Here is a 25,890-nt window from a genome sequence, read left to right on the forward strand (position 1 = left end):
CATGGTCACCATTACTGAGACTAGCTCTTTATTCCAGATTTAGTGAGTTTACATTTACCCAGCTGCTGTATGGGGCTTGAACTCATATCTGCAGATCATTAGTCCAGGCCTCTGCATTACTAGGCCAATAACATAACCACCTTGTTGCTGCCCCTAACGTTCTGTGAGGTTCGTGAACTTACTGCATTTGCACGTTAATTGCCCATTAAATTTGTCACAGGAAGTTAAGTCAAGTAATTAACAGTGTAAGTACCCTTTTAATGATGTGCTAATTGATAGTGACTCTTAATCAACCTCTCTGCTGCCCTGAAAGTGAACAATTATAAATGTAGAGATTCCCTCCTTCAGGTTGCGAATTGTTGGGAGCTTTTAAAAATGTCAAATTTTAAATTTATTGGTCTTTTTGAAATTATTTTTCCTTTCTCTCTCTTTCCTCCCTTTCCCTCTCTTTATTTCTCTTTCTGGCCTGATTTGACTTGTATCCACCTGATTTCTTTCTCCATAGTTCCTGCTTCTTTCTCAGTCCCTAAATTTCGTGGTTAAGGACGTGGACTATTGGTCCCATCTCCCAAGCTAAAGTATTGAGTCCCACAAAAAGCAGCAGATCCTAGCTCGACTTTAATAATTTTAAAGAGAGGGATGGATTTATTTGCTGGCCAAAGGTATCGAGGGATTATGGAGCCAAGGTGGGTGGATGGAGTTAAAATACAGATCAGCTGTGATGTCAGTGAACATATGAAATAGGAGCAGGAGCAGGCCATTCAGCCCCTTGAACCTGCTTTGCCATTCAGTATGATCATGGCTGATCTGATTGTGGCCTTAACTCCACTTTCTGGCCAGCCCTCCATAACCCTTGACTCCCTTGTAGATCAGAAATCTATCTAATTCAGCCTTGAATATATTCATGATTCCAAAAGATTGACAATCCTCTAAGAGAGGAAATTCCTCCTCCATTTTAAATGTGAGACCCCTTATTTTTAAACCTCTGCCCCCCCACCCCACCCAGTTCTAGACTTCCCAGATGGAGAGACATCCTCTCAGTATCTACTCCAGTCAAGCCCCCTTGGTATTGTCTATATTTCAATATCATCACCTTTTTGTACAGGGCATTGGTGAGAACTCATCTGGGGTATTGTGTACAGTATTGGTCCCTCACTTAAGGAACGATGCAAATGCATTAGAAGCAGTTCAGAGAAGGTTTACTAGACTAATCCCAGGAATGGGTGGGTTGTCTTATGAGGAAAGGCTGGACAGGTTTGGCTTGTATCCACTGGAATTTATAAGAGTACGAGGTGATTTAGTTGAAACCTATAAGATCCTGACAGGCCCTGCCAGGGTGGATGTGGGGAGGCTGTTTCCTCTTGTGGGAGAATCTAGACCAAGGGGTCACTGGTTAAAAATAAAGGGTTGCTCATTTAAGACAGAGATGAGGAGAAATTGTTTCTCTCAGAGGGTTGTGAATCTTTGGAACTCTCTTCCTCAAAAAGCAGTGGAAGCAGAGCCTTTGAAAGATTTAAAGGCAGAAGTGGATAGATTCTTGATTAAGCAAGGAGGTGAAAGGTTATCGGTGGTAGGCAGGAATGTGGATTTGAGGTCACAGTCAGATCAGCCATGGTCTTATTGAATGGCGGCTTGAGAGGCCAAGTGGTCTACTCCTGTTCCTAATTCGTATGTTCGTGTGTACTGTGCTCATGTGCATCTCTCATTTTTCTAAACTCCATTGAGTGCAGACCCAATCCTCAATAGAATGGTGGAACAGGCCTGATGGTCAGGATGGCCTACTCGTTTTCCTATGTTCACCAAGGTCCCGGTTTCCCTCGCTCCCTTAGCAGGCACTTAAAGCAAGCTCTGACACAAAGGCAGCCGAAGGGTTCTGGAGCAATTTAAAGGTACAGGACATAGCACGAGGCAGCCCAGAATTTCCTGGAGTGGGACATCATGTGTGGGGAGTGGCAGTGAGTGCTTTGAAAGAGCTATTCAATTAGGCCCCGCTCTCTGTTCTTTCCCTGGTAGCCCTGCAATTCTTTCCTCTTCAAGTATTTATCCAATTTCCTTTTGAAAGTAACAATTCAATCTGCTTCCACCGGCCCTTCGAGCAGCGCATTCCAGATCACAGCAACCTCGCTGCGCAAAATTGCTTCCCCTCATGTTGCCTCTGATTCTTTTGCCAATTACCTTAAACCTCCCCTTATCCTTGTATGCTCTGAGGAGAACAATCTCAACATAAATGTGGAAATAATAGATGGTTGCATTAGAGGTTCCTTTGGGCTTGAGGGAAGACAAAGCTGCAATTGAGCACCGGGAGCTGTCTGTTTGAGCTCTCGCCCCACCCCCAAAACTGAAAAGTGCTGTCGTATTTCCACAGTGTAACTAGCAACTCTTTTCTTTTTCTTGACATGCAATCTGAGGGGGAGGCGATGGCGTAATGGTATTGTTGCTGGAGTAGTAACCCAGAGACCCAGGGTAATGCTCTGGGGACCTGGGTTCGAATCCCACCACTGCAGATGGTGGAATTTAAATCCAATGTGGGGGTGGGGGATCTAGAATTAAAAGTCTAATGATGACCATGAAACCATTGTTGTAAAAACCCACCCTGGTTCACTAATGTCCTTTAGGGAAGAAAATCTGCCGTCCCTTACCTGGTCTGGCCTACATGTGACTCCAGACCCACAGCAACGTGGTTGACTCTTAAATGCCCCCCCATGCCTGAGGGCAACTAGGGATGGGTAATGAATGCTGCCTGAGTCAGCGATGCCCACATCCCATGAATGAATATGAAAAATATTTGATGCGTTCAACAACAACTTGCATTTGTATAGCACTTTCAAGCAGAGTAAAAGGTGCATTATCAAACGCAGTTTGATGGCAAGTCTCACGAGGAGATATTAGGAAAGGAGACCAAAAGCTTGGTCAACAGAGGTAGGTTTTTAAGAAGCATCTCAAGAGGGGAGAAAGTACGGAGAGAATTCAAGCTTAGGGCACAAGGAGCTGAAGGTGGAGTGATGGAAATTGGGGATGGTCAAATGGACTGAATCGGAGGAGGTCAGAGATTGTGGAGGGTTGTAGGGCCAGTGGAAGTTGCGGAGATAGGGAGGGGAAAGGCCACGGAGGGATCAGATAAATATTTCTAGCAGTGAAGTTGACCAGTTCACTCTCAATCAGTGCGACACATGCAAGTTGTTGCATGAGAGGGTTGTGGAACTTATTGAGTTGGACAGTTTAAACTCGGAGTATAACAGCAAAATAGCGCAGATGCCGGAAATCTGAAAGAAAAACAACGTGCCGGAAAAACTCATCAGGTCTGACGGCATCTGCGGAGAGAGGAACAGAGTTAACGTTTCGAGTTTGGTATGACTCTTCTTCAGAACTAAAGAGAGGTAGAAATGTGGTGGGTTTTATGTTGAAAAAGTTGGGGGGTGGGGCAGGTGGGTCAAAAGGATAGGTCAGAGGGCAGGAAAGATTAAAGGGCGAAGATGTCATGAAACAAAAGGCAAAGAGGGCAGCAATGGCGGTGGTGCTTTTTGTCTTTATCAAACACATTACATTTGCAGAGAGAGAGAAGGGGTTAAGGATATTCATGAGATGGTGAAGGGTCATATGTAGACGATGTTTCCATTTCCGGAAAATGCACTTACAAATCCCTTGTCTGAAAAAATCAAGTTTCCCAAACCCTCAATGTTGAAAGCGTTGACAACCATTAGCTTCCTTGGGGGGAGGTGGTAGTCTAGAGGTAATGTTACTGGGCTGATACTCCAGAGTCCAGACTAATGCTCTTGGTGTGCAGGTTCAAATCCCACCATAGCAGCTGGTGGGAAATTGAATTCAGGGAATGAATTTTTTTCAATTAATTAACCTGGAAGTGAAAGCTAGCCTCAGTAACGGTGACCATGAAACTATCATTTTTTTAGTTGTTATAAACCCATCTGGGTCACTAATGTCCTTTTAGGGAGGGAAACCTGCTGTCCTTACCTGGTCTGGCCTACATGTGACTCCAGACCCACAGCAACGTGGTTGGCTCTTAACTGAAATGGCTGAGCGAGCCATTTCTTCTCGAGAGCCATTTGGCATGGACAACCAAGCATTGGCCTAGCCAGCGACACTCACATCCCATTGAAGAATAAACTTAAGAAGCATTCTTGAAAGAAAGGGCACTTGATAAGTAGTGTCAGTGTTGTGTCCAGGCTCCTGCCAGCTTACAGAAGTATTTCTTATCATTTAAGTTTTATTCCACGTTAACAAACAGTGGGTTTTTTTTGCAGCAAGGAAGTGAAGGGTAGGGGACATTTCATTAACATACTACTGTTGGATTCTCAAAGTGGCTGTGTCCATCAATAAAAAGATTAAATTAAATGATTTATTTTGTGTAAATTTATGATATTATTTGAAGATAATAATTCCAGTGTATGAGGAAACCATTAAAACAATTAATCTTAATTAATTGAATTTCACAGGACAGACTGGCTGTTATCACACTCTGTAGTTTCACAGTGATTGCTTTAATGTTGTTGCTGTGGGTGATGTAAGTTCTGTATCGGGAGGAGCTTTTAACTCTTCTGCTTTTAATTTTTTTTCCCACCATGGCCACTACCTTCAAGCCATATCAGAGCTACAACCATGCAGCCGGGAATGGAGACCATTTGGCTCATTGTGCCTGTGTCAGCCCCTTGAAAGAGCTACTCATTGAGTCCCACTCCTCTCTGGTCTTTCCCTATAACCCTGTCATTTCCTTTCCTGTTGAACTATTCACCCAATTCCCTTTTGAAAGTTACCATGGAGTGGAATTCCAGTTCTCATGAAGATAGGCTAAAGTGAAACAGATGGGCAGAAACCTTTGAGAGAGATGGTGGGAGTAATGGGTGGTTAAAGACGTAGGTCATTGGTGGTGAGACAAAGGAAGGTGAAATGCTGAGAGGAAGGGGAACTAAATGTATGGGGGAAGACTGTTAGTCTGAGAGTGGAGTGTTCACAGAGAGGGAGGAAGTTGTGGTGGTTGGAAATGATGGTTATGTCACTGGACGAGTAATCCAGGGGGAGCGGGAGTGGGGGGGGGGGCCTTCAAATCTCACCTTGGCAGCTGGTGGAATTTAAATTCAGGTAATAAAATCTGGAGTTGAAAGCTCGTCTCAGTGATGGTGACCAGGAAACTCTCACTGATTGCCCTGAGAACACATCTGGTTTGTTGATTCCACTTGAGGGAGTGGAGGACCTTACCTGGGCTGGCCTACATGGTGACTCCAGGTTCACAACAATGTCGTTGACTCTTAACTGCCCCTCTGAAATGGTCAAGCAAGCCACTCAGTTCAAGGGCAATTAGGGATGGGCAACAAATGCTGGCCTTGCCAGCGACACCCACGTCCCATGAAATAATTAAACAAAAAGTTCAGGTCAAAAGAAGTTATGCAAATGATATTAAGATGAGGGTGAGGATTCTCCATTTAATGTGGGCCAGCAAAGATCTGAAGAAGAGTCATATCCAACTCAAAATGTTAACTCTGCTTCCGTCTCCACTGATGCTGCGAGACCTTCTGAATATTTCCAGCACTCGCTCTTTGTCATTTCAGATTTCCAGCATCCCCAGTAATTTTGCTTTAGATCAGCGAGCGGATGAGTGAAAAGGACAGGTCACGGATAAGCATGGCTGAGCTGTAGACAGATTGGGAGTTTATGGAGGGAGGAAGGTCAGATAGGAGAGCACTGAGTAGTTGAGTAAGAGGCTGATGAAGTCATGTATAAGGTAAGGGTTTCAGCGCCGAGGGGCTGAAGTAGCTAGAGGAGGATTGAGGGAAGGGTGTGTGATTGTCTGTGTTCACACTCACACTTAGTCCTTAATTTTGATGAGGAACACGTCACTAATAAGGTAAATCATCTCTACAATGGTGTTGGAGAAAATTACACAGTTTTACAGCACAGAAACAGGCCATTCTGCCCAGCTGGTCCGTGACAGTGTTTATGCTCCACACAAGCCTCCTCCTATATCTTTTCATCTCACCCCATCAACATATCCTCCTATAATTTTCCCCCTCATGTGCTTGCCTAGTTTTCTCTTTTTATTTATTCACTCATGGGATGTGGGCATCACTGGCTGGGCCAGCATTTATTGCCCATCCCTTGTTGCCCTTGAGAAGGTGGTGGTGAGCTGCCTTCTTGAACCGCTGCAGTCCCTGTGGTGTAGGTACACCCACTGTGCTGTTAGGGAGGGAGTTCCAGGATTTTGACCCAGCGACAGTGAAGGAACGGCCGATATATTTCTAAGTCAGGATGGTGAATGACTTGGAGGGGAACTTCCAGGCAGTGGTGTTCCTGTGTTTTTCCTGCCCTTGTCCTTCTAGATGGTAGTGATTGTGGGTTTGGAAGTTGCTGTCGAAGGAGCCTTGGTGAATTCCTGCAGTGCATCTTGTAGATGTACACACTGCTGCTACTGTGCGTCCATGGTGGAGGGAGTGAATAGTTGTGGATGGGGTGCCATTCAAGTGGGCTGCTTTGTCCTGGATGGTATCAAGCTTCTTGAGTGTTGTCCGAGCTACACTCATCCAGGCAAGGGGAACTTACAGGGTCTCTTCTCTTGTCCTTCTAGGTGGTAGAGGTTGTGGGTTTTTAAGTACTTCTGAGGTGTACTTCTGGCAGCGGCATTGTGGTATTTTCACTAGGCTGGTATTCCCGAGACCCAGGATAATCCTCTGGGGACCTGGGTTTGATGGTAGATGGTGAAATTTGAATTGTCGATTGTTGTAAAAACCCATCTGGTTCACTAATGTCGCTTTAGGGAAGGAAATCTGCCGTCCTTACCTGGTCTGGCCTACATGTGACTCCAGACCCACAGCAACGTGGTTGACTCTTAAAATGCCTTCTGAACAAAGGGCAATTAGGGATGGGCAATAAATGCTGGCCTAGCCAGCGATGCCCACATCCCATGAATGAATAATAAAAAAAGAGTCACCTCCACTACTGCTCAAGTTCCAAATCCTCCTCATTGTCTAGCTAAAGAAGTTCCTTTGAATTACCTGTTGGATTTATTCATGACTGTCCTGTATTGATGACTCCCTAGGGTTTAGCCAAGGTTCCCAGCAAAGCAAAGCATGCTGGAGAAGGCACTGGGGTGGTATTTTTTAAATCCTTTCATGGGGTGTTAGGTATCGCTGGCAAGTCTAGCATTTTTTTGCCCATCTTTAATTGCCCTTGAAGTGAATATTTTTTAATTCGTTTATGGGATGTGGGCTTCGCTGGCTGGGCCAGCATTTATTGCCCATCCCTAATTGCCCCTTGAGAACTGCTAGGCCATTTCAGAGGGCAGCTAAGAGTCAACCATATCGTTGTGGGTCTGGAGTCACGTGTAGGCCAGACCAGGTAAGGACAGCAGATTTCCTTCCCTGCAGAACATGAGTGAACCAGATGTTTTTTTTCCCTACAATCCAGTAGTTTCATGACTAGCTTTCAATTCCAGATTTTTTTCAAATTAAAAAAATTGAATTTATTAATTAATTGAATTCAAATTCCACCAACTGCCATGGTGGGATTTGAACCTCTGTCTTTCTGACACAAAGATTGGCCGGGTGGTTAACAGTGAGGTTGAGTGTCTTGGGCTGCAGGAACTTGTAGTCGGGATGGTCAAATGGGCAGATAAGTGGCAGATGGAATTTAACCCTGAAAAGTGTGAGGTGATACACTTTGAAAGGAGTAATTTGACAAGGAAGTACTCAATGAACGGCATGGCACTAGGAAGTTCTGAGAAACAAAGGGACCTTGGCGTGTGTGTCCATAGATCTCTGAAGGTGGAGGAGCATGTTAGTGGGGTGGTGAAAAAGGCATATGGGACACTTGCCTTTATCAATTGAGGCATAGATTACAAAAGTAGGGAGGTCATGTTGGAGTTGTATAGAACCTTGGTGAGGCCACAGCTGGAGTACTGTGTGCAGTTCTGGTTGTCACATTATAGGAAGGATGTGATTGCACTGGAGGGGGTGCAGAGGAGATTCACCAGGATGTTGCCTGGGATGAAACATTTAAGTTATGAAGAGAGGTTGGATAGACTTGGGTTGTTTTCGTTGGAGCAGAGAAGACTGAGGGGCGACCTGATCGAGGTGTACAAGATCATGAGGGGCATGGACAGGGTGGATAGGGAGCATCTGTTCCCCTTAGTTGAAGGGTCAGTCACAAGGGGGCATAAGTTCAAGGTGAGGGGCAGGAGGTTTAGGGGGGATGTGAGGAAAAACTTTTTTACCCAGAGGGTGGTGAGGGTCTGGAATGCGCTGTCTGGGAGGGTGGTGGAGGCGGGTTGCCTCACATCCTTTAAAAAGTACCTGGATGAGCACTTGGCACATCATAACATTCAAGGCTATGGGCCAAGTACTGGTAAATGGGATTAGGAAGGTAAGTCAGGTGTTTCCCAAATGTCAGTGTGTCTCATGTTTCTCACGATGGGCCGAAGGGCCTCTTCTGCTCTGTGATTCTGTGATTAACCTAGGCCCCCCTGGATTATTGGTTGTGACATTACCACTATGCTGCCATCTCCCCAAATGTGCCATCTATTAAGCATCTGCTCCCTTATGTCAGACTTCAAAACAAATTTATGAAAATATAATTTATGCCTCACCACTTTTTTCTGTTGAATAAAGGCTGCATTTCAGCGTCACGTTAATGACCATTAATCAACATGCTAAGTCCATTTTTCTGGCATCCGAACGTAAGTACATAAGAATTAGGAGCAGGGGGTAGGCCATTCGACCCCCCCCAACCCCACCCCACCCCTCGAGCCTGCTCCACCATTCAATAAGATCATGGACAATCTGATTGTGACCTGAACTCCACATTCCCACCTACCCCCGATAACCTTTGCCCCCCCATGTTAGTTGAGAATCTAACGACCTCTGCCTTAAAAGTATTCAGCGACCCTTCCCCCACCTCTTACGAGGAAGAGTTCCAAAGATTCACGACCCCCCTGAGAGAATGACTACCTGACAACCCACCCACTCCCCCAACTGACCACCTGACCCCCTAACCCCGCCCTCCTCCACACGGACCACCCAAACCCTCCCCCGACCACTTGACACCAGCAGCAACACACACACACACACACACACACCCCCACCCCGCCCTCCCCCCCCCCCCCCCCCCCCCCCCACCCCCTCTGCTCAACCTGTCATACCCGCATATCTTACAAACCTACCCTATCCCTGGCTCGAGTGTGGCTGGACCTTTAAACTGACCTGCTTCACGGCATCCAGTGCCGTTAAAAAGGGCAGTGGCTTCCTTGACCGTCGGCTTTCCAGCCATCGACTGAAGGCCTTTGGGGAAGGCCTTGCTCGGCCTGAGTCCGAAGGCCAGGCAACGAATGAGAGGCCGGATTTCCAGTTGAGCAGCGAGGAGCGGAGCGGCACTCTGACACTGCCACTCCATGGGAGCTCAGGCTCATATCTCCGTCTCTACCGGGGAGACCCCTTATTTTGAAACTGTGTCCCCTCGTTCTAGTCCCTCCCACAAGGGGAAACATCCCCTCAGCATCAGCTCTGTCAAGCCCCACCTCTGGATCCCCCTATGTTTCAAAATGTAGGGTACCCATGATATTACAAACTGACAAAATGCAGAACATCAAAGAATTACATTCAACAGGTATTAAAAGTAAAAAGCTTTTAATGGTATTAAAATAGATGTAAACTTTATTTTCAATTTCTTGCAAATGGGGGAATCTCGAGGCTGTTGGCTGAGTTCATTCTTGCCAATAACTGAGCCTCGTTTCTCTATCCTTTCATGGGAAGTGGGCATCGTTGGCAAGGTCAGCATTTGTTACCCATCTCGAATTGCCCTTGAACTGAGTGGCTCGCTCTGCCCTTTTCAGGGGGCAGTTGAGAGTCAACCACATCGCCGTGGGTCTGGAGTCACTGGGCAAGGGAAAGAAGGATATTTTGTGAGCCAGATGGGTTTTTACGATAATGGTTCATTCCTGAGACCAGCCTTTTAATGCCAGGTTTGTTAATTGAATTTGAATTCCACCAGCTGCCGTGGTGGAATTTGAACCCATGTTGCCAGAGCGTTAGTCTGGGCCTCTGGATTTCTAGTCCAGTGCACCGCTGCCTCCTTCCCTGGCTCAGGAAGATTGAGGCTTGGCCCCCAGCTTGTGGTGAGTTATTGGATCTCGCCCAATGGGGGTTGCTACTATAGCTGGAGAGTTATGTTAAACCTGTACTGGGCCTTAGTTAGACCACACTCGAAGCACACATTCCCGGTGTCCATATTGCAAAGGAAGGATGTAGAGGCACTGGAGAAGGTGCAAATAAAGGATTTGCCAAGGTGGTAGAGATTATAACGATCAGGAAAAACTGACCGGATTGTGGCTCCTTTCTCTGGGAAAGAAAAGACTGTGAGGGTGACCTGATTGGAGGGTCATTGAAATTATGAAGGGGCTTCAATTGGCTAGGCAAATACCTTTCCCCCTGTGGGAGAATCCAGAATTAGGGGTCATAAATATGCGAGTCACTAATAAACCTAATAAGGAATTCAGAATTCCTTTACCGAGAGAGCGGTGAGAATGTGGAACTCGCTACCACAGGGAGTGGTTGAGGTGAATAGTGTAGTTGCGTTGAAAGGGAAGCGCACTGTCGATGCTGCTGTTTCTGCTCTACACAGGCCTCTTCCCATCCCCTATTTCACCTCAGCCCATCCACATATCCTTCTAGCCCTTTCTCCCTCATGGGTTTATCTAGCATCCCCCCTTGAATTCGACTCAACCACTCCCTGTGGTGAAAAGGAACAATGTGCAGGATTATAGGGCAAAGACAGGGGAATGTCATGAGGTGAATTGCTCATTCAGAGGGCTGGTGCAGATGCGATGGGCTGAATAGCCTCCCTCTTGTGCTGTAACAATCCCTTGATTCTGTGAAGCGCCATATTCTCACTGCTCTCTGGGTAAAGAACTTCCCCCTGAAATTCCCGACTGAATTTATTGGATTTACCTTCCATTTGTGGCCCCCAGCTCTGGTTTCCCCCCGACACCTTCAGCGTGTCTACCCCCCCCATCAAATCCCTTTCCTCGTTTCAACGGCCCTTCCGCTCCCGTGTTGACATGTTTGACGCTGTGAAGGAATATCGAGCGTTTTCTGACCTCTTGATGCTTTGTGCTTGCAGATGGTGTTGACGGGGAGGATGACCCCTCCTGCTCATGGCCCCCCTCATCTCCCTCCAGCAAGGACCACGCTTCGCCCAATCACGGGGACGCTTGCGACTTTGGCGAAGAGGAAGGGGGCCCGGGGCTGCCTTACCCCTGCCAGTTCTGCGAGAAGTCCTTCAGCCGCCTCAGCTACCTGAAGCACCACGAGCAGAGCCACAGCGACAAGCTGCCCTTCAAGTGCACCTTCTGCAGCCGCCTCTTCAAACACAAGCGCAGCCGGGACCGTCACATCAAGCTCCACACCGGCGACAAGAAGTACCACTGCAGCGAGTGCGACGCTGCGTTCTCGCGCAGCGACCACCTGAAGATCCACCTGAAGACCCACACCTCCACCAAGCCGTACAAGTGTGCCATCTGCCGGCGCGGCTTCCTGACCTCCAGCTCGCTGCACGGACACATGCAGGTGCACGAGAAGAACAAGGACGGCCCCCAGTCGCTGTCCCGGCTGGAGGAGTGGAAGCTGAGGGACGCCCAGAAGTGCAGCCAGTGCGAGGAGGGCTTCGACCTGCCCGAGGACCTCCAGAAGCACATCGCCGAGTGCCACCCGGAGAGCTCGCCCTCCGAAGACCGGGCCGCCTTCCAGTGCATCTACTGCTCCGACCTCTTCGCCGAGGAGAGCGTCCTGCTGGCCCACGTCGAGCAGATGCACGCCCGGGAGAAGGGCAATTGCTGCAGCATCTGCTCGGAGCGCTTCCTCTCCGTGGAGGAGCTGTACGCCCACATGGACAGCCACCACCAGCAGCCGGAGCCCAGTAACCATAGCAACAGCCCCTCCATGGTGACCGTCGGCTACACGTCCGTGTCCAGCACCACGCCGGATTCCAACCTCTCGGTGGACAGCTCGAACATGCTGGACATCGCCTCCCACCAGTTGAAGCCCCGGGGCAAGAAGCGGGTGGCCCAGACAGTGCCCGATGGGGTGGCGCCCGCCCTCAAACAGGCCAAGGTGACCTACAGCTGTATCTACTGCAGCAAGCAGGTCTTTAACAGCCTGGCCGTGCTGCAGATCCACCTGAAGACGATGCACCTGGACAAACCGGAGCAGGCCCACACCTGCCAGTTCTGCCTGGAGGTCCTGCCCTCCCTCTACAACCTCAACGAGCATCTCCGGCAGGTCCACGACAGCCAGCAGGACTCGCCCCCCCTCCTCGTCTCGGCCCTGCCCTCCCTGGTCTACCAGTGCAACTTCTGCTCCGAGGCGCTGAACGACCTGAATGGGCTCCAGGAGCACATCCGGTGCTCCCACAGCTTCAGCAGCGTGGTGACGAAGGACAGCAACGCCTTCTTCTGCCCCCACTGCCTGATGGGCTTCCTCACCGAGGCCTCGCTGGATGAGCACATCCAGCAGATCCACGCGGACGCCAGCAGCATCCGCTTTGACTCCCCTCTGCTGGGCGTGTCCAAGGACCCTGTGATGGAGGTGTACTCCTGCTCCTACTGCACCAACTCCCCCATATTCAACAACGTCCTGAAGCTCAACAAGCACATCAAGGAGAACCACAAGAACATCCCCCTGGCGCTCAGCTACAACAACGGCAGCAAGAAGTCTAGCCGGGCCACCAGCCCGCTCTCCCCGCTGAGCGTGGAGCAGAGCTCAGTCAAGGCGGTGCATGGTGGGAGCACGGGACCCTCGCACGCGGCCAGCGAGTATTGCTGCAACCAGTGCACTGCCAAATTTGCTGCCTTTGACAGTTTCCAGGCCCACCTGAAGACCCACCTGGGCACCCTGATAAAGAAGCTGGCCTGCCCACAGTGCAGCAAGGAGTTCCCATCGCAGGAGTCCTTGCTGAAACACGTGACCGTTCACTTCATGATCACCTCCACCTACTACATCTGCGAGAGCTGCGACAAACAGTTCACCACCGTGGACGACCTGCAGAAGCATCTGCTGGAGATGCACACCTTTGTCTTCTTCCGTTGTACCCTGTGCCAGGAGGTCTTCGACTCCAAGGTGTCCATCCAGCTCCACCTGGCCGTCAAGCACAGCAACGAGAAGAAGCTCTTCCGCTGCACCTCCTGTAACTGGGACTTTCGGAACGAGGGGGACCTCCAGGTCCACGTCAAGCACAATCACCTCGACCACCAGGGCAAGATGCACAAGTGCATTTTCTGCGGCGAGATCTTTGGCACGGAGGTGGAGCTGCAGTGCCACATCACCACCCACAGCAAGAAGTACAACTGCAAGTTCTGCAGCAAAGCCTTCCACGCCATCATCCTCCTGGAGAAGCACCTGAGGGAGAAGCATTGCGTCTTTGAGGCCAAGGCTCAGAACTGCGGCTCCAACGGCTCAACAGAGCAGGTCCACAAGGAGGAGGCAGAGCTGCAGAACATTCTAGCCAACCACCAGGAATCCCACAACAGCCACGACGGCAGCGAGGAAGACGTGGACACCTCCGAGACCATGTACGCCTGCGACATCTGCGGAGCTGCCTACACGATGGACTCGCTCCTCCAGAACCACCAGCTGCGTGACCACAACATCCGCCCGGGGGAGAGCGCCATCGTCAAGAAGAAAGCCGAGCTGATCAAAGGGAACTACAAGTGCAACGTCTGTTCCAGAACCTTCTTCTCTGAAAGCGGCTTGCGCGAGCACACCCAGACCCACCTGGGGCCGGTAAAGCACTACATGTGCCCAATCTGCGGCGAGCGATTCCCCTCTCTCCTCACCCTCACTGAGCACAAAGTTACTCACAGCAAAAGCCTCGACACTGGGACGTGCCGGATCTGTAAGATGCCCCTTAAGTGCGAGGAGGAGTTCCTGGAACACTGTCAGATGCACCCCGACCTCCGCAACTCCCTGACTGGCTTCCGCTGTGTGGTCTGCATGCAGACGGTCACCTCCACCTTGGAGCTGAAGATCCATGGGACCTTCCACATGCAAAAGACAGGCACTGCTTCCAGCGTGCAGCAAGCCACACGCAACCCGCCGCTTCAGAAACTCTACAAGTGCGCGTCGTGCCTGAAGGAGTTCCGCTCTAAGCAGGACTTGGTGAAACTGGACATCAACGGGCTGCCTTACGGACTCTGTGCCGGCTGCGTCAACGGCAACAAGCACCTCAGCCCGACGGTTAGCGTCAACCTGAACGGCAACCGGCAGCTCTCCGAGCAGAGCCACGCCGAGGGCAAGGGCAAGGGCGGGGGGGTGAAAACCCGCTGCCTGAACTGCAACGTGAAGTTTGAGTCGGAGAGCGAGCTCCAGAACCACATTCAGACTGTCCACGTCAACCTGCCTCCTGACAGCAACAACCACCTGAAAACTCCCCAGGTCTCCCCCATGCCCAAAGTCAGCCCGCCACAACCAGAGGAGGTAATTACCAAAACGCTCGCTAAAGGCGGCAAGCCTTTCCTTTCCTGCCGGGGGGGGCGCCAGCTTGGTGGGCCGTTCCCGGAGGGGAGCGGTTCACGGCTCAGAAACCATTTCCTTGCGTTTCTCCCCCCCCCCGCCCCCCATTCCCCCACCCCCCCCCCCCCCACCCCACCGCGTTCTGGGGAGCTCGAGAGATGTATATTGTACGTTGTGGGAAGTGGGGGGGGGAAAATAAAAGAGTAAGCTAAAGTTACCATCTCTGTCAACTCCAGGTAAATCCAATAGGAAAACTCGGGAGAATCTTGAGCCAGGGGGAGGTGAGAATGTAGAACTCGCTGCCGCACGGAGACGAGTAGTACAGATGCATCTAACGGGAAGATTGAGGGAGAAAGGATTAGGAGGATGTGTTGATGGGGTGAGATGAAGAGGGGCGAGAGGAGGCTCCTGTGGAACATAAACACCAACATGAGCCGGGTGGGGGGGCGGCGGGGTTTGAGAGGTGCGAATGGCCTGTTTCTGTGCTTTGTAATTCCATTTGTCACCTGTGGGGGCCTGAGCAGTGCAGGCATCAGAAATACCAAAGAATAAACTATGGATAAATAAGATTAACGTGAGACTAAGTCATGAGTGCTTCATTTTATGCTTCATTAAAATGGCACTAAAGAGTTCTAGACATTCAGGAGGAATTGTGTCACTTGTTGGGCCTTGTTCTGGGTGCCACACTTTAAGAAGGATGTCAAGGCCTTGGACAGGGTGCAACTTGAATTCAATTAATTAATCATTTTTGGAATTGAAAACTAGTCTCAGTAATGATGAAACTGCCGTAGATTGTCACAAAAAAAAAGCCCCTTTAGGGATGGAAATCTGCCTTCCTTACCTGTCCTGGCCTACGTTACCGCAGACCCACAGTAATGTGTTTAACTGCCAAGAAAGCTGCTCAGTTTGAGGGCAACTAGGGATGGACAGAGGATGCTGGCCCTGCCAGCGATGTCCGCATCCCCGCAGAGAATGTTCAGAGTACCCAAGTCGACTGACGAACACAGGCTAGCAGTTTGGAAAGGATTTCAAGACTTAGTTATTCACCCAACTGGTGTTTTGACCAGTTTACGACCGTGCAACATTTGACGCGTGGGTAACGGTGCAGCTTGTTCACCCAACCTCCCCGCACCTCGTAATGGCTTAGAGCATTGTGACTCAGCATTTCCTCTATCCCTCCTGCTCCCCACTCACCCAGAGAAGAGGCACAAACACGAGGGAGGAAAATGGGTTCACGCTGGCATCGAAAAAAAAAACACCAGCTGGAAAACCGAACGTTTGAAAAAAAGAAACTTGTATTTTCCAAACACCAGCTAGTAATGTAACAGCTTGTTTTAACACAGAAAAATGGTCCCCAGAAAACAGGAAACTTGCGTTTCTATAGCGCCTTTCATGACCTCGGGGCGTCCCAAAGAGTTTTGCAGCCGATGAAGCACCTCAAAATGTAGTCACTGTTGGCATGAGGGAATGGGCAGGAGTTTAGGAGAATAGTTAAGAGGCAGAGGAGGAGGGGGGGCCGGGGGTGGGTTCTATGGTGGTATCTATGGAATTCATTGCCACAGAAGGCTGTGGAGGCCAGGTCATTGAGTGTATTTAAGACCGAGATAGATAGGTTCTTGATTGGTAAGGGGGTCAAAGGTTACAGGGAGAATGGGGTTGAGAAACTTAACAGCCATGATTGAATGGCGGAGCGGACTCGATGGGCCGAATGGCCTGATTTCTGCTCCTATGTCTTATGGGCTGGGGGCAGATGGATGTGACCAAAGCCCAGGCTGAAGAAGGTGGCTTTGCTGAAACTTTTTGAAAGTAGGGAGTAGGCCTGAGGAAAGAGATTCTGAAGTGTCGGGGGGGCACCTACACCACAGGTTGTGGAGTCGAGCAGGATGGAGGCACAGAGGAGACCAGAAGGAAGTGGGCAGGGTGGTTAAGGCCTATGTTCGTATTAGCTCTTACCTGTTGAGTCCGTTTCGATGTTTAGTGGGAATTAGGAGTTCTCAGACCAAGTCTTTAGTTGATGAACGTTAATTTGCTTCTTTGTATAAGTCCAGGGGGGGATGTGAAGTTTTTAGAGAGGGTGTAGAAAAGACTTAGAAGAGTGGCTCCAGCGATGAGGGATTTTAGTTACGTGGGTGGTAGGGAGAAGCTGGGGTTGTTCTCCTTCGAGATGAGAAGGTTGGGAGGACATTTGATAGTAGAGGCGTTCAAAATCATGAGCGATCTAGACAGAGTAGATAGAGAGAAACTGTTTCCACTGGAAGAGTCAAGAACCAGTGGATTCAAGGTGAGTGTCAGCAGAACCAGCGACACCACGCGGAAAATTGTTGTCACACAGCGAGTGGTTAGGATCTGAAATGCACTATCCGAGAGTGAGGTGGAGGCAGGTTCAATCATAGCTTTCAAGAGGGAATTGGGTGAGCACCTGAAGAGTAAAACATGCAGTGTTATAGGGGGAAGTGATGGAGGTGTGAGGCCAGCTGAGTTGCTCTTGCAGGGAGCTGGCAGGGATCTAATGGGCTGAATGGCCTCCTGTTCTTGTGTTGCCCTGGCCCCACATATATCTCAGCTGTCCTCCCTGGGCTAATTCCTCCCAAGAACACATCTGTACAAAGCAAGTGATAATTCATTTGTAGGAATGACATATGTCCCTGTAATTGTCTCCAGTTGAATGATTTGATTGACAACTCATCCAAACAAAGTCTTGACCAAACGTCTGGGTGGTCTGCTGCTCAAAACCAAAATCCTTGATGTGTGTAACAGGGTGAGGTAATCCTTTCATAACACGTAGAGAGAAAGTCAGAAAGCACGGTTGTTAGAACAGATTCTTGAAATTCGACGAATGCTAATCAATCCTCTCCTTGAGTTTGGAATCTGTAACATGTGAATTCTCAGGCAAGCACAGAAGGAGGCCATTTGGCCCATCGAGTCTGCACTGGTGCTTCTGAAGATCAATCCAGTTAGTCCCAGCCCTCCACTCTTTCCCCAAAATCCCAGCAAATTTCTTTCCCCTCCAAGCATTTATTCAATTCCCCTTTTGAAAGCTATGATTGAATCTGTATCCATCACCTTATCGGGTACTGCATTCCAAATCCTAACTACTCGTTGTGTGAACACCTTTTCCCCTCTGGTCTTTTTTGCTAATCAGCTTAGATCTGTTATCAAACATTCAGACGTAGAAACTATTATACTTTATTTACTCCATGTAAAGCCATCATGATTTTAAATGCCTTGACCAGATCTCCTCTTGGCTTTCTCAGTCCTTTGGAGAACAACCTCAGCTTCTCCATCCAGGTAATTGTAGTCCCTCATTGCTGATGAAAAGATTAAATGAAAGTCGCCATTGTCCCAGAGGCTCCTTTCTCATCAGAGGGAGACGACCAGTGGTGAGTTTAACCTGAGGGTCACCACACTTCAGGTGAGGGGTGAGATTGAGAAAGCGGATGTCCTCAGCTGGTAAAGGTATTGAACCCACGCTGTTGGCATCACTCACCAGGCATCCAGCCAACTGAGCTAACCTTACTTAAGTAAGGATAGACTTACACAGGAGGCAGTTCAGAGAGAGTTCACTTGGCTGATTCCCTGGAATGAAAGGGTCATCATATGAGGAAAAGTTGAGCAGGCTGGGCCTACGCTCACTGGAGTTTAGAAGAATGAGAGGTGATCTTATTGAAAGGTATAAGATCCTGAGGGGGTTCGACAGGGTGGACGCTGAGAAGATGTTTCCCCATGTGGAGGAACTTTGAACCAGAGGGCACAGTTTAAAATAAGGGGTCTCCCATTTAAGATGGAGATGAGGAGGAATTCCTTCTCTCAGGGTGGTTGGTCTGTGGAGTCCGTGTCTCTCTCTCTCCCTCTCTCTGCACTCTGGAAGTGTGCAGACTCGATGGGCCAAATGGCCCCCTTCTCTGCTTGCCTGAGAATTCACAGGTTACAGATTCCAATGCACAGAGAGCAGTGGAGGTTGGGGTCATTGAATATATTCAAGCCTGAGTTAGACACATTTTTGATCAACAAGAGAGTCCAGGGTTATGGTGGGTGCAGACAGGAAAGTGGAATTAAGGCCACAATCAGATCAGCCATGATCTGACTAACGTGCAGAGCAGACTCGATGGGCAGAGTGGCCTACTCCTGCTATTACTTATGATGTTACGATGAAAATTGGGAAAGCGCAAGATGCCAGAATTGGAGGGGCATGGAGATGTCGGAAGGGTTGTTGTGGCTGAAGGATAGGGAAATAAAGTAGTAGATGTAGGAGTAGGCCATTCGGCCCTTCGAGCCTGCTCCGCCGTTCAATATCATCATGTCTCAGAAGGGGTTTGAAAACAGGAATCAGAATTTTAAAATCGAGGCGTTGCTGGACCAGGAGTCAGTGGGGGCTAATGAGGCTGCAGTTTGCTGTGTCTGCCCTTCTGATCTAGTATAGGCATTGCGTGTCCTCATAGTGATCATTCACGCCTTGTTCATATCTCTCTCTCTCTCTCTCTCTCTCTGCGCATTGATATAAATACCATCTATTCCTGGGGACTTAATTATTTTGAGCTCTTGTAGCCTGTCTTTGACTTCCATCTCATTTGTACCAAAATCATTGATTTTGCATGGATTATTTGTGTTTAGGGAGGGTTTCTTGCTCATGTCCCTCCTTTGTGAGTACTTGCCGGGGAAGGACTCGGACAGAATATTTACTGTCAGGAGATTCATCTTTTGGTGTTTTGCTTCATCCCCCACTGCTCTTTTACTTACGTACCACTCACGAAATATTTCACTGTCTCACATGTGCTTACACGCTTTCAGTTACTAATTGCCTCTTTGTTCTTTCATTCAGTATTACCTCTAACATGCTTTGTGTTCATCCCAGTTCTTTCCCCTCCCAGTGACCCCCTTCCTCTTAGTGACCCCCTTACCCTCTGTGACCCCCTTCCCCTCTCAAGGACCCCCCGTTCCACTCCCATTTAACCCCCCCTTTCCCCTCCCCGTGACCCCTTTACCCCTCCCAGTGATCCCCCTTCCCCCTCCCCTTTACCCCTCCCAGTGACCTCTTTACCCCTCCCCGTGACCCCTTTACCCCTCCCCGTGACCCCTTTACCCCTCCCAGTGATTCCCCTTTCCCCTCCCCGTGACCCCTTTACTCCTTCTAGTGACCCCACTTTCCCCTCTCATTGACTCCCCCCTTTTCACTCCCCGTGACCCCCCTTCACTCACCCCGTAACCCCCCTTTCCCCTCCCCATGACCCCTTTACCCCTCCCAGTGATCCCCCTTCCCCCTCCCCTTTACCCCTCCCAGTGATTCCCCTTTCCCCTCCCCGTGACCCCTTTACCCCTCCCAGTGATCCCCCTTCCCCCTCCCCTTTACCCCTCCCAGTGATTCCCCTTTCCCCTCCCCATGACCCCTTTACCCCTCCCAGTGATCCCCCTTCCCCCTCCCCTTTACCCCTCCCAGTGATTCCCCTTTCCCCTCCCCGTGACCCCTTTACCCCTCCCAGTGATCCCCCTTCCCCCTCCCCTTTACCCCTCCCAGTGATTCCCCTTTCCCCTCCCCGTGACCCCTTTACCCCTCCCAGTGATCCCCCTTCCCCCTCCCCTTTACCCCTCCCCGTGACCTCTTTACCCCTCCCCGTGACCCCTTTACCCCTCCCTGTGACCCCACTTTCCCCCTCCCAATGACTCCACCTTCCCCTCTCAGTGACCCCCCCCCCCTTCCTCCCTCTGTGAACCCTTTTCCCCCTCCCAGTGACCCCCATTTCCCTCCTAGTGACAACCCCCTTTCCCCTCCTCAGTGATCCTCATTCCCCTCATTAAAAAAGGACCATTGGGGTCTGGGGAGGGGGTAGATTTTTTATGCAGAGAGTTATGATCTTGAATGTGCTGCCTGAACGGTTGGTGGAAGCAGGTTCAACAGTGACTTTCAAAAGGGGAACTAAGGTTACATTTGAGTGGAAACATTGGCTGGGCTATGGAGAAAGAGCAGAGGGAGTGGGGCTATTTGGAAAAGCACATTCAAAGAGCCAGCACAGGCACAATGGGCTGAGTGGACCCCACCTGTGCTGTATGGTTCTATACTGGTGACCAGGTTAACGGAGGAGCAGAGGCTTGGGTTTGGAAAATAAAATGGTCATTCAAAACAAGCGTAAAAGTAACCAGACAATATTCATACCTGTGAAACAAGGAAACTAATAATCAGGTTACAAAAGTTCATCCAAAGCTATGTTGCTGGTTCATACTGATTCCCCTTGATCTATCACCCCTGTGCTCGCTGACCTACACCGGCTCCTGATTAAACAATGCCTTGATTTTTAAAATGCTCGCTCTTGTTTTCCAATTCCTCCACGGCTTTGTTTCCCCTCCCAACCCTCCCGCCCCCACCCCCTCTGTAACTTCTTCCAGCCCCACAACCCTCTGAGATCTCCAACCTTATTTTAATCCTGGCCTCTTGCGCATCCCCAATTTTAAGTCACTCCACTATTTGCGGCCGTGCCTTCAGCTGCCCTGGGCCCTAAGCTCTGGAATTCCCTCCCTGAGCCTCCCCGTCTCTCTCTGCTCCTTTAAGACGTTCCTTAAAGCCAACTGCGCTGCCCATGCTTTTGGCAGCCTGTACTAATGTCTCCTTACGTAGCTCAGCGTAAAGTTTTGTTTGATGATGCCCCTGTGAAGTGCCTTGGGACATTTTTCTACATAAGGATGCTATATAAGTATCCATAGTGGTAGGAGGTAATTCCAGAGCTTAGTAGCTGGACAGCCACGACTGGTGGAAGTCAAGGGACTGCGCGATGGGCCTGAATTGAGTGCAGTGACCTCGGAGGGCTGTGGGGTGGTGGGGGGGGGGGAAGGTGCTTATGGAGATAAAGAGGGGCCTGATGCGTGGTTCCCCGGCAGCAGGGAGAGAGCGAACAAATCGCTTCGGCTTGAAGATAATAATAAGAGTGGCACACTGAGAATGGATGAAACATAACGCTCCCAGTTTGATATTTAAATAACTTGTTGCAAACGGACCAGTTGCTCCACTTGAAAGAAATGACCCTGTCAATAGTGGGTCATTGTAATCAGCGATCCATGTGTTCCTGTCTGTACCAACTCCATCACCCACTGGAAATCTATACACCATTTTCAACGAGTTGAAAATATGAAAACTTGTATTGCCATCAGAGAATGACAAGACTATAATTCAAACTAGATTCAATTCGAAAACGCATTTCACTGCTCAGGTAAAAAAAAAAAATCTATTTACATAATTATGATAATTTATGGCCTTTTGCGGATGGAGCTGTTTTGCAGAGGTCAGGGATTCCTTTGACCAAGCATAACACAAGGAAATTGACAAGTTAAGGTACTCACCCTTTAGAAATCACCATTTAGGCCTCAGCTGGGTTACTGTGTCCATTCTGGGCGCCACAGTTTACGAACCTAGGCTGTAAACCGCCCTTGTTTCTTTTTCTTAAACTTGCTGAGCACTCATCCGTGGAAGCAATGGAAGAATTCATCATCACTTTAGGAAGGATGTCAAGGCCTTGGAGAGGGGGCAGAGGAGATTTACTTGAATGGTACCAGGGGTGAGAGACTTCAGTTAATGTGAAGAGACTGGAGAGGCTGGGATTGTTCTCGGAGGAGATGTACAAAATAATGAAGAGTCTTGATAGAGTAAATAAGGAGAAACTGTTTCCAGTGGCAGGAGGGTTGGTAACCAGAGGGCGCAGATTGAAGGTAATTGGGAAAAGAACCAGATGGGAGATGAAGAGAAGTGTTTTGTTGCAGAGCGAGTTGCTTGATCTAGATTGCATTGCTTGAAAGGCCTTTTCTTTAATTCGTTCATGGGATGTGGGCGCCGCTGGGAACATCATCATTTATTGCCCATCTCTAATTGCTCTTGAGAATCACAGACTCGTTAAAATGCAGAAGGAGGCCATTTGGCCCATTGTGTCTGCACTAGCTCTCCGAATGATCAATTCACTTAGTGCCATTCTCCCCGTAACCCTGCACATTCTTGCTTTTCAGATAACAGTCTAATTCCCTTTTGAATGTTTCAATTGAACCTGCCTCTACCTCGCTCTTTGGCAATGCATTCCAGATCTTAACCATCCACTGCATCAAAAAATTTCCCCTCATGTCGCTTTTGCTTCTTTTGTAAGCAATCCTTCCACCAATCAGAACAATTTTTCCCTATCTACTCTGTCCAGACACCTCATGATTTCGAACACCTCTATCAAATCTCCTCTCAGCCTTCTCTCCAAGGAAAGCAGTCCCAACTTCTCCAATCTGTCTTCATACCTGACGTTTCTCATTCCTGGAACCATTCTCGTGAGCCTTTGCTACACTTAGAAAGCCTTCACATCCTTCCTAAAGTGTGGTGCCCAGGACACTGTGTTGAGGCTGAGCCAGTGTGCTATACAAGTTCAACGTAACATCCTTGCTTTTCTACTCTTTGCCCCAATTAATGAAGCCCAGGATACTGTACGTTTTATTCACCGCCCTCTCAACCTGCCTTGCCCCTTTCGATGACTTATGCACATATACACCAAGGTCCCTCTGCCCCTGCATCCCCTTTAGAGTTGCACCCGTCATTTCATATTGTCTTTCCTTGCTCGTCTTATCACAGGGAATCACTTCAAATTTCTCCACATTGAACTTCATCTGCCACTTGTCCACGAATTCCATCAACTTGTCTATATCCTTTTGAATTTCTAAGCTATCCTCCTCAGTTAACAATACCTCCAAGTTCTGTATCATCTGCAAATTTTGAAATTGTGTCTTATACACCAAGGCCTAGGTCATGAATATATATATCAGGAAAAGCAAGGGTCATAAAAACTGACTCCTGGGGAACTCCACTACAAGCCTTCCTCCAGTCTGAAAAACATCTATTCACCACTACTCTGCTTCCTGTCACTCAGCCAATGTTGTATCCATGTTGTTACTGTCCCTTTTATTCCATGAGCTATAACTTTTCTCACAAGTCTGTTGGGTGGCACTATATCAAACGCCTTTCAGAGGTCCATGTACACCACATCGACAACAATTCCCTCATCAGCCCTGTCTGTTATGTCTGCAAAAACTCCAGCAAGTTAGTTAAACATGAGTTGCCCTTAAGAAATCCATGTTGGCTTCCTTTAATTAACCCACATTTGTCCATTTGATGATTAATTTTTTTCCCTAATTATTTTTTCTAGAGGTTTCCCCACCACTGAAGTTAGACTGACTGCCTGTAGCTGCTGGACTTATCGTTATACCCTTTTTTGAACAAGGGTGCAATGTTTACAATTCTCCAGTCCTCTGGCACCATGCCTAAGTCTAAGGAAGACTGAGGTTGGTGGTGAGCTGCCTTCTTGAACCGCTGCAGCCCATGTGGTGTAGGTACACCCACAGAACTGTTAGGGAGGGAGTTCCAGGATTTTGTCTGTGTGGTGTAGGTACACCCACAGTGCTGTTAGGGAGGGAGTTCCAGGATTTTGTCTGTGTAGTGTAGGTACACCCACAGCGCTGTTAGGGAGGGAGTTCCTAGATTTTGTCCGTGTGGTGTAGGTACACCCACAGTGCTGTTAGGGAGGGAGTTCCAGGATTTTGTCCATGTGGTGTAGTTACACCCACAACGCTGTTAGGGAGGGAGTTCCAGGATTTTGTCCATGTGGTGTAGGTACACCCACAGTGCTGTTAGGGAGGGAGTGCCAGGATTTTGACCCAGCGACAGTGAAGGAATAGCCGATATATTTCCAAGTCAGGATGGTGTGTGTCTTCAAGGGAAACTTGAGGGTGGTAGTGTTCTCATGAGGCTGCTGCCCTTGTCCTTCCAGCTGGTGGAGGTGGCAGGTTTGGAGGGTGAGTTCCTGCAATGCACCTTGTACATGGAACACATTGCTGCCACTGTGCGCTGGTAGTGGAGGGAGTGAATGTTTAAGGTGGCGGATGGGGTTCCAGTCTAGTGGGCTGCTTCATCCTGGATGGCATCAAGCCCTTTCACTGTTGTTGGAGCTATGCTCATCCAGGCAAGTGGGGAGACTTCCATCACACTCCTGACTTGTGGATGGTGGACAGGCTTTGGGGAGTCAGGAGGTGAGTTACTCCCCACTGAATTCCCAGCCTCTGACCTGCTCTTGTAGCCACAGTATTTACATGGCTGGTCCATTTCCATTTCTGGTCAACGGTAATCTCCAGAATGTTTATAGTGGGAGGTTCAGCAATGGTAATGCCATTGAATGTCAAGGAGAGATGGTTAGGTTCTCACTTGTTGGAGATGGTCATTGCCTGACACTTGTGTGGCACGAATGTTACTTGCCACTTGTCAGTCAAAGTTTGAAAGTTGTCCAGGTCTTGCTGCTTATGGACATGGAATTGTTCAGTATCTGAAGAGTCATGAATGATGCTGAACATGGTGCAATTATCAGCGAACATCCTCACTTCTGACCTTATGATGGAAGGAAGGTCATTGATGAAGCAGCTGAAGATGGTTGGGCCTAGGACACAACCCTGAGGAACTCCTGCAGTGATGTCCTGGAGCTGAGATGACTGACCTCCAACAACCACAACCATCTTCCTTTGTGCTAGGTATGACTCCAACCAGTTGAGAGTTTTCCCCGATTCCCATTGACCCCAGTTTTGCTAGGGTTCCTTGATCGGCTTGCTGCCTTGATGTCAAGGGCAGTCACTCTCACCTAACCTCTGAAGTTCAGCTCTTGTACATGTTCGAACCAAGGCTGTAATGAGGTCAGAAGCTAAGTGACCTTGGTGGAACACAAACTGAGTGTCAGCGAGCAGGTTATCGCTGAGTAAATGCCAATTGAAGATGGTAGATATCTTGTTGACGAGACGCACTGCTGTCACTGTGCATCACTGGTGGAGGGAGTGAATGTTTATGATGGTGGATGGCGTGCTGATCAAGCGGACAGAGGCAGATTCGGTAGTAAATTTCAAAAAGGAATTGGGTAAATACTCGAGGGGAAAGCATTGCACGGCTTTGGGGAAAGAGTAGGGTGAGTGGGTCAATTGGATAGCTGCACAGGACAGGCATGATGGACCAAATGGCTCCCTTCTATGCTGTAAAATTCAGTGATAAACACCAATCCTACCTGACCTGTACTTACAGGCACAAGTAACCCACTCTTTACTGCAATGCGGCTGCACGATATAATGGCAGCTCAACCAACACCCCAGTAAAGGTTGGAAAAATGAAACGCAATCCTTTTGCTCCCCATGCTGAGGGTCACTGATCTATGGATCAGACAGGTTCTGTCCTCTGACAATTACTTTCTAAATGGCATAAGGTTAGAAACAGTAGAGGTACAGAGAGCATTAGAGTTCCAGGATCATGGATCATTAAAATGTCACAAAAAGATACAGAAAATAATGAAAAAGGTAATGGAATGCTGGCATTTATACTGATTGGACTAGAATTCAAGAGGTTAGG

At 48.9% G+C, this 25,890-nt stretch overlaps 1 protein-coding gene across 7 annotated transcripts in view; it reads left to right on the forward strand.

The window, feature by feature from the left end:
- Positions 1 to 25,890, forward strand: part of LOC121279188 (zinc finger protein 521) — a 547,824-nt gene that overhangs the window by 210,124 nt on the left and 311,810 nt on the right. For all 7 annotated transcript variants that reach the window (XM_041190196.1, XM_041190191.1, XM_041190194.1 and 4 more), the window contains one exon: positions 11,119 to 14,468. In XM_041190196.1, coding sequence (XP_041046130.1) covers positions 11,559 to 14,468 — 2,910 coding nt within the window. In that variant the 5' untranslated portion in view covers positions 11,119 to 11,558. The remainder of the gene's footprint in view (positions 1 to 11,118; positions 14,469 to 25,890) is intronic.

Source organism: Carcharodon carcharias, chromosome 6 (genome assembly GCF_017639515.1).
Source record: "Carcharodon carcharias isolate sCarCar2 chromosome 6, sCarCar2.pri, whole genome shotgun sequence".
Classification (NCBI taxonomy): Eukaryota; Metazoa; Chordata; class Chondrichthyes; order Lamniformes; family Lamnidae; genus Carcharodon; species Carcharodon carcharias.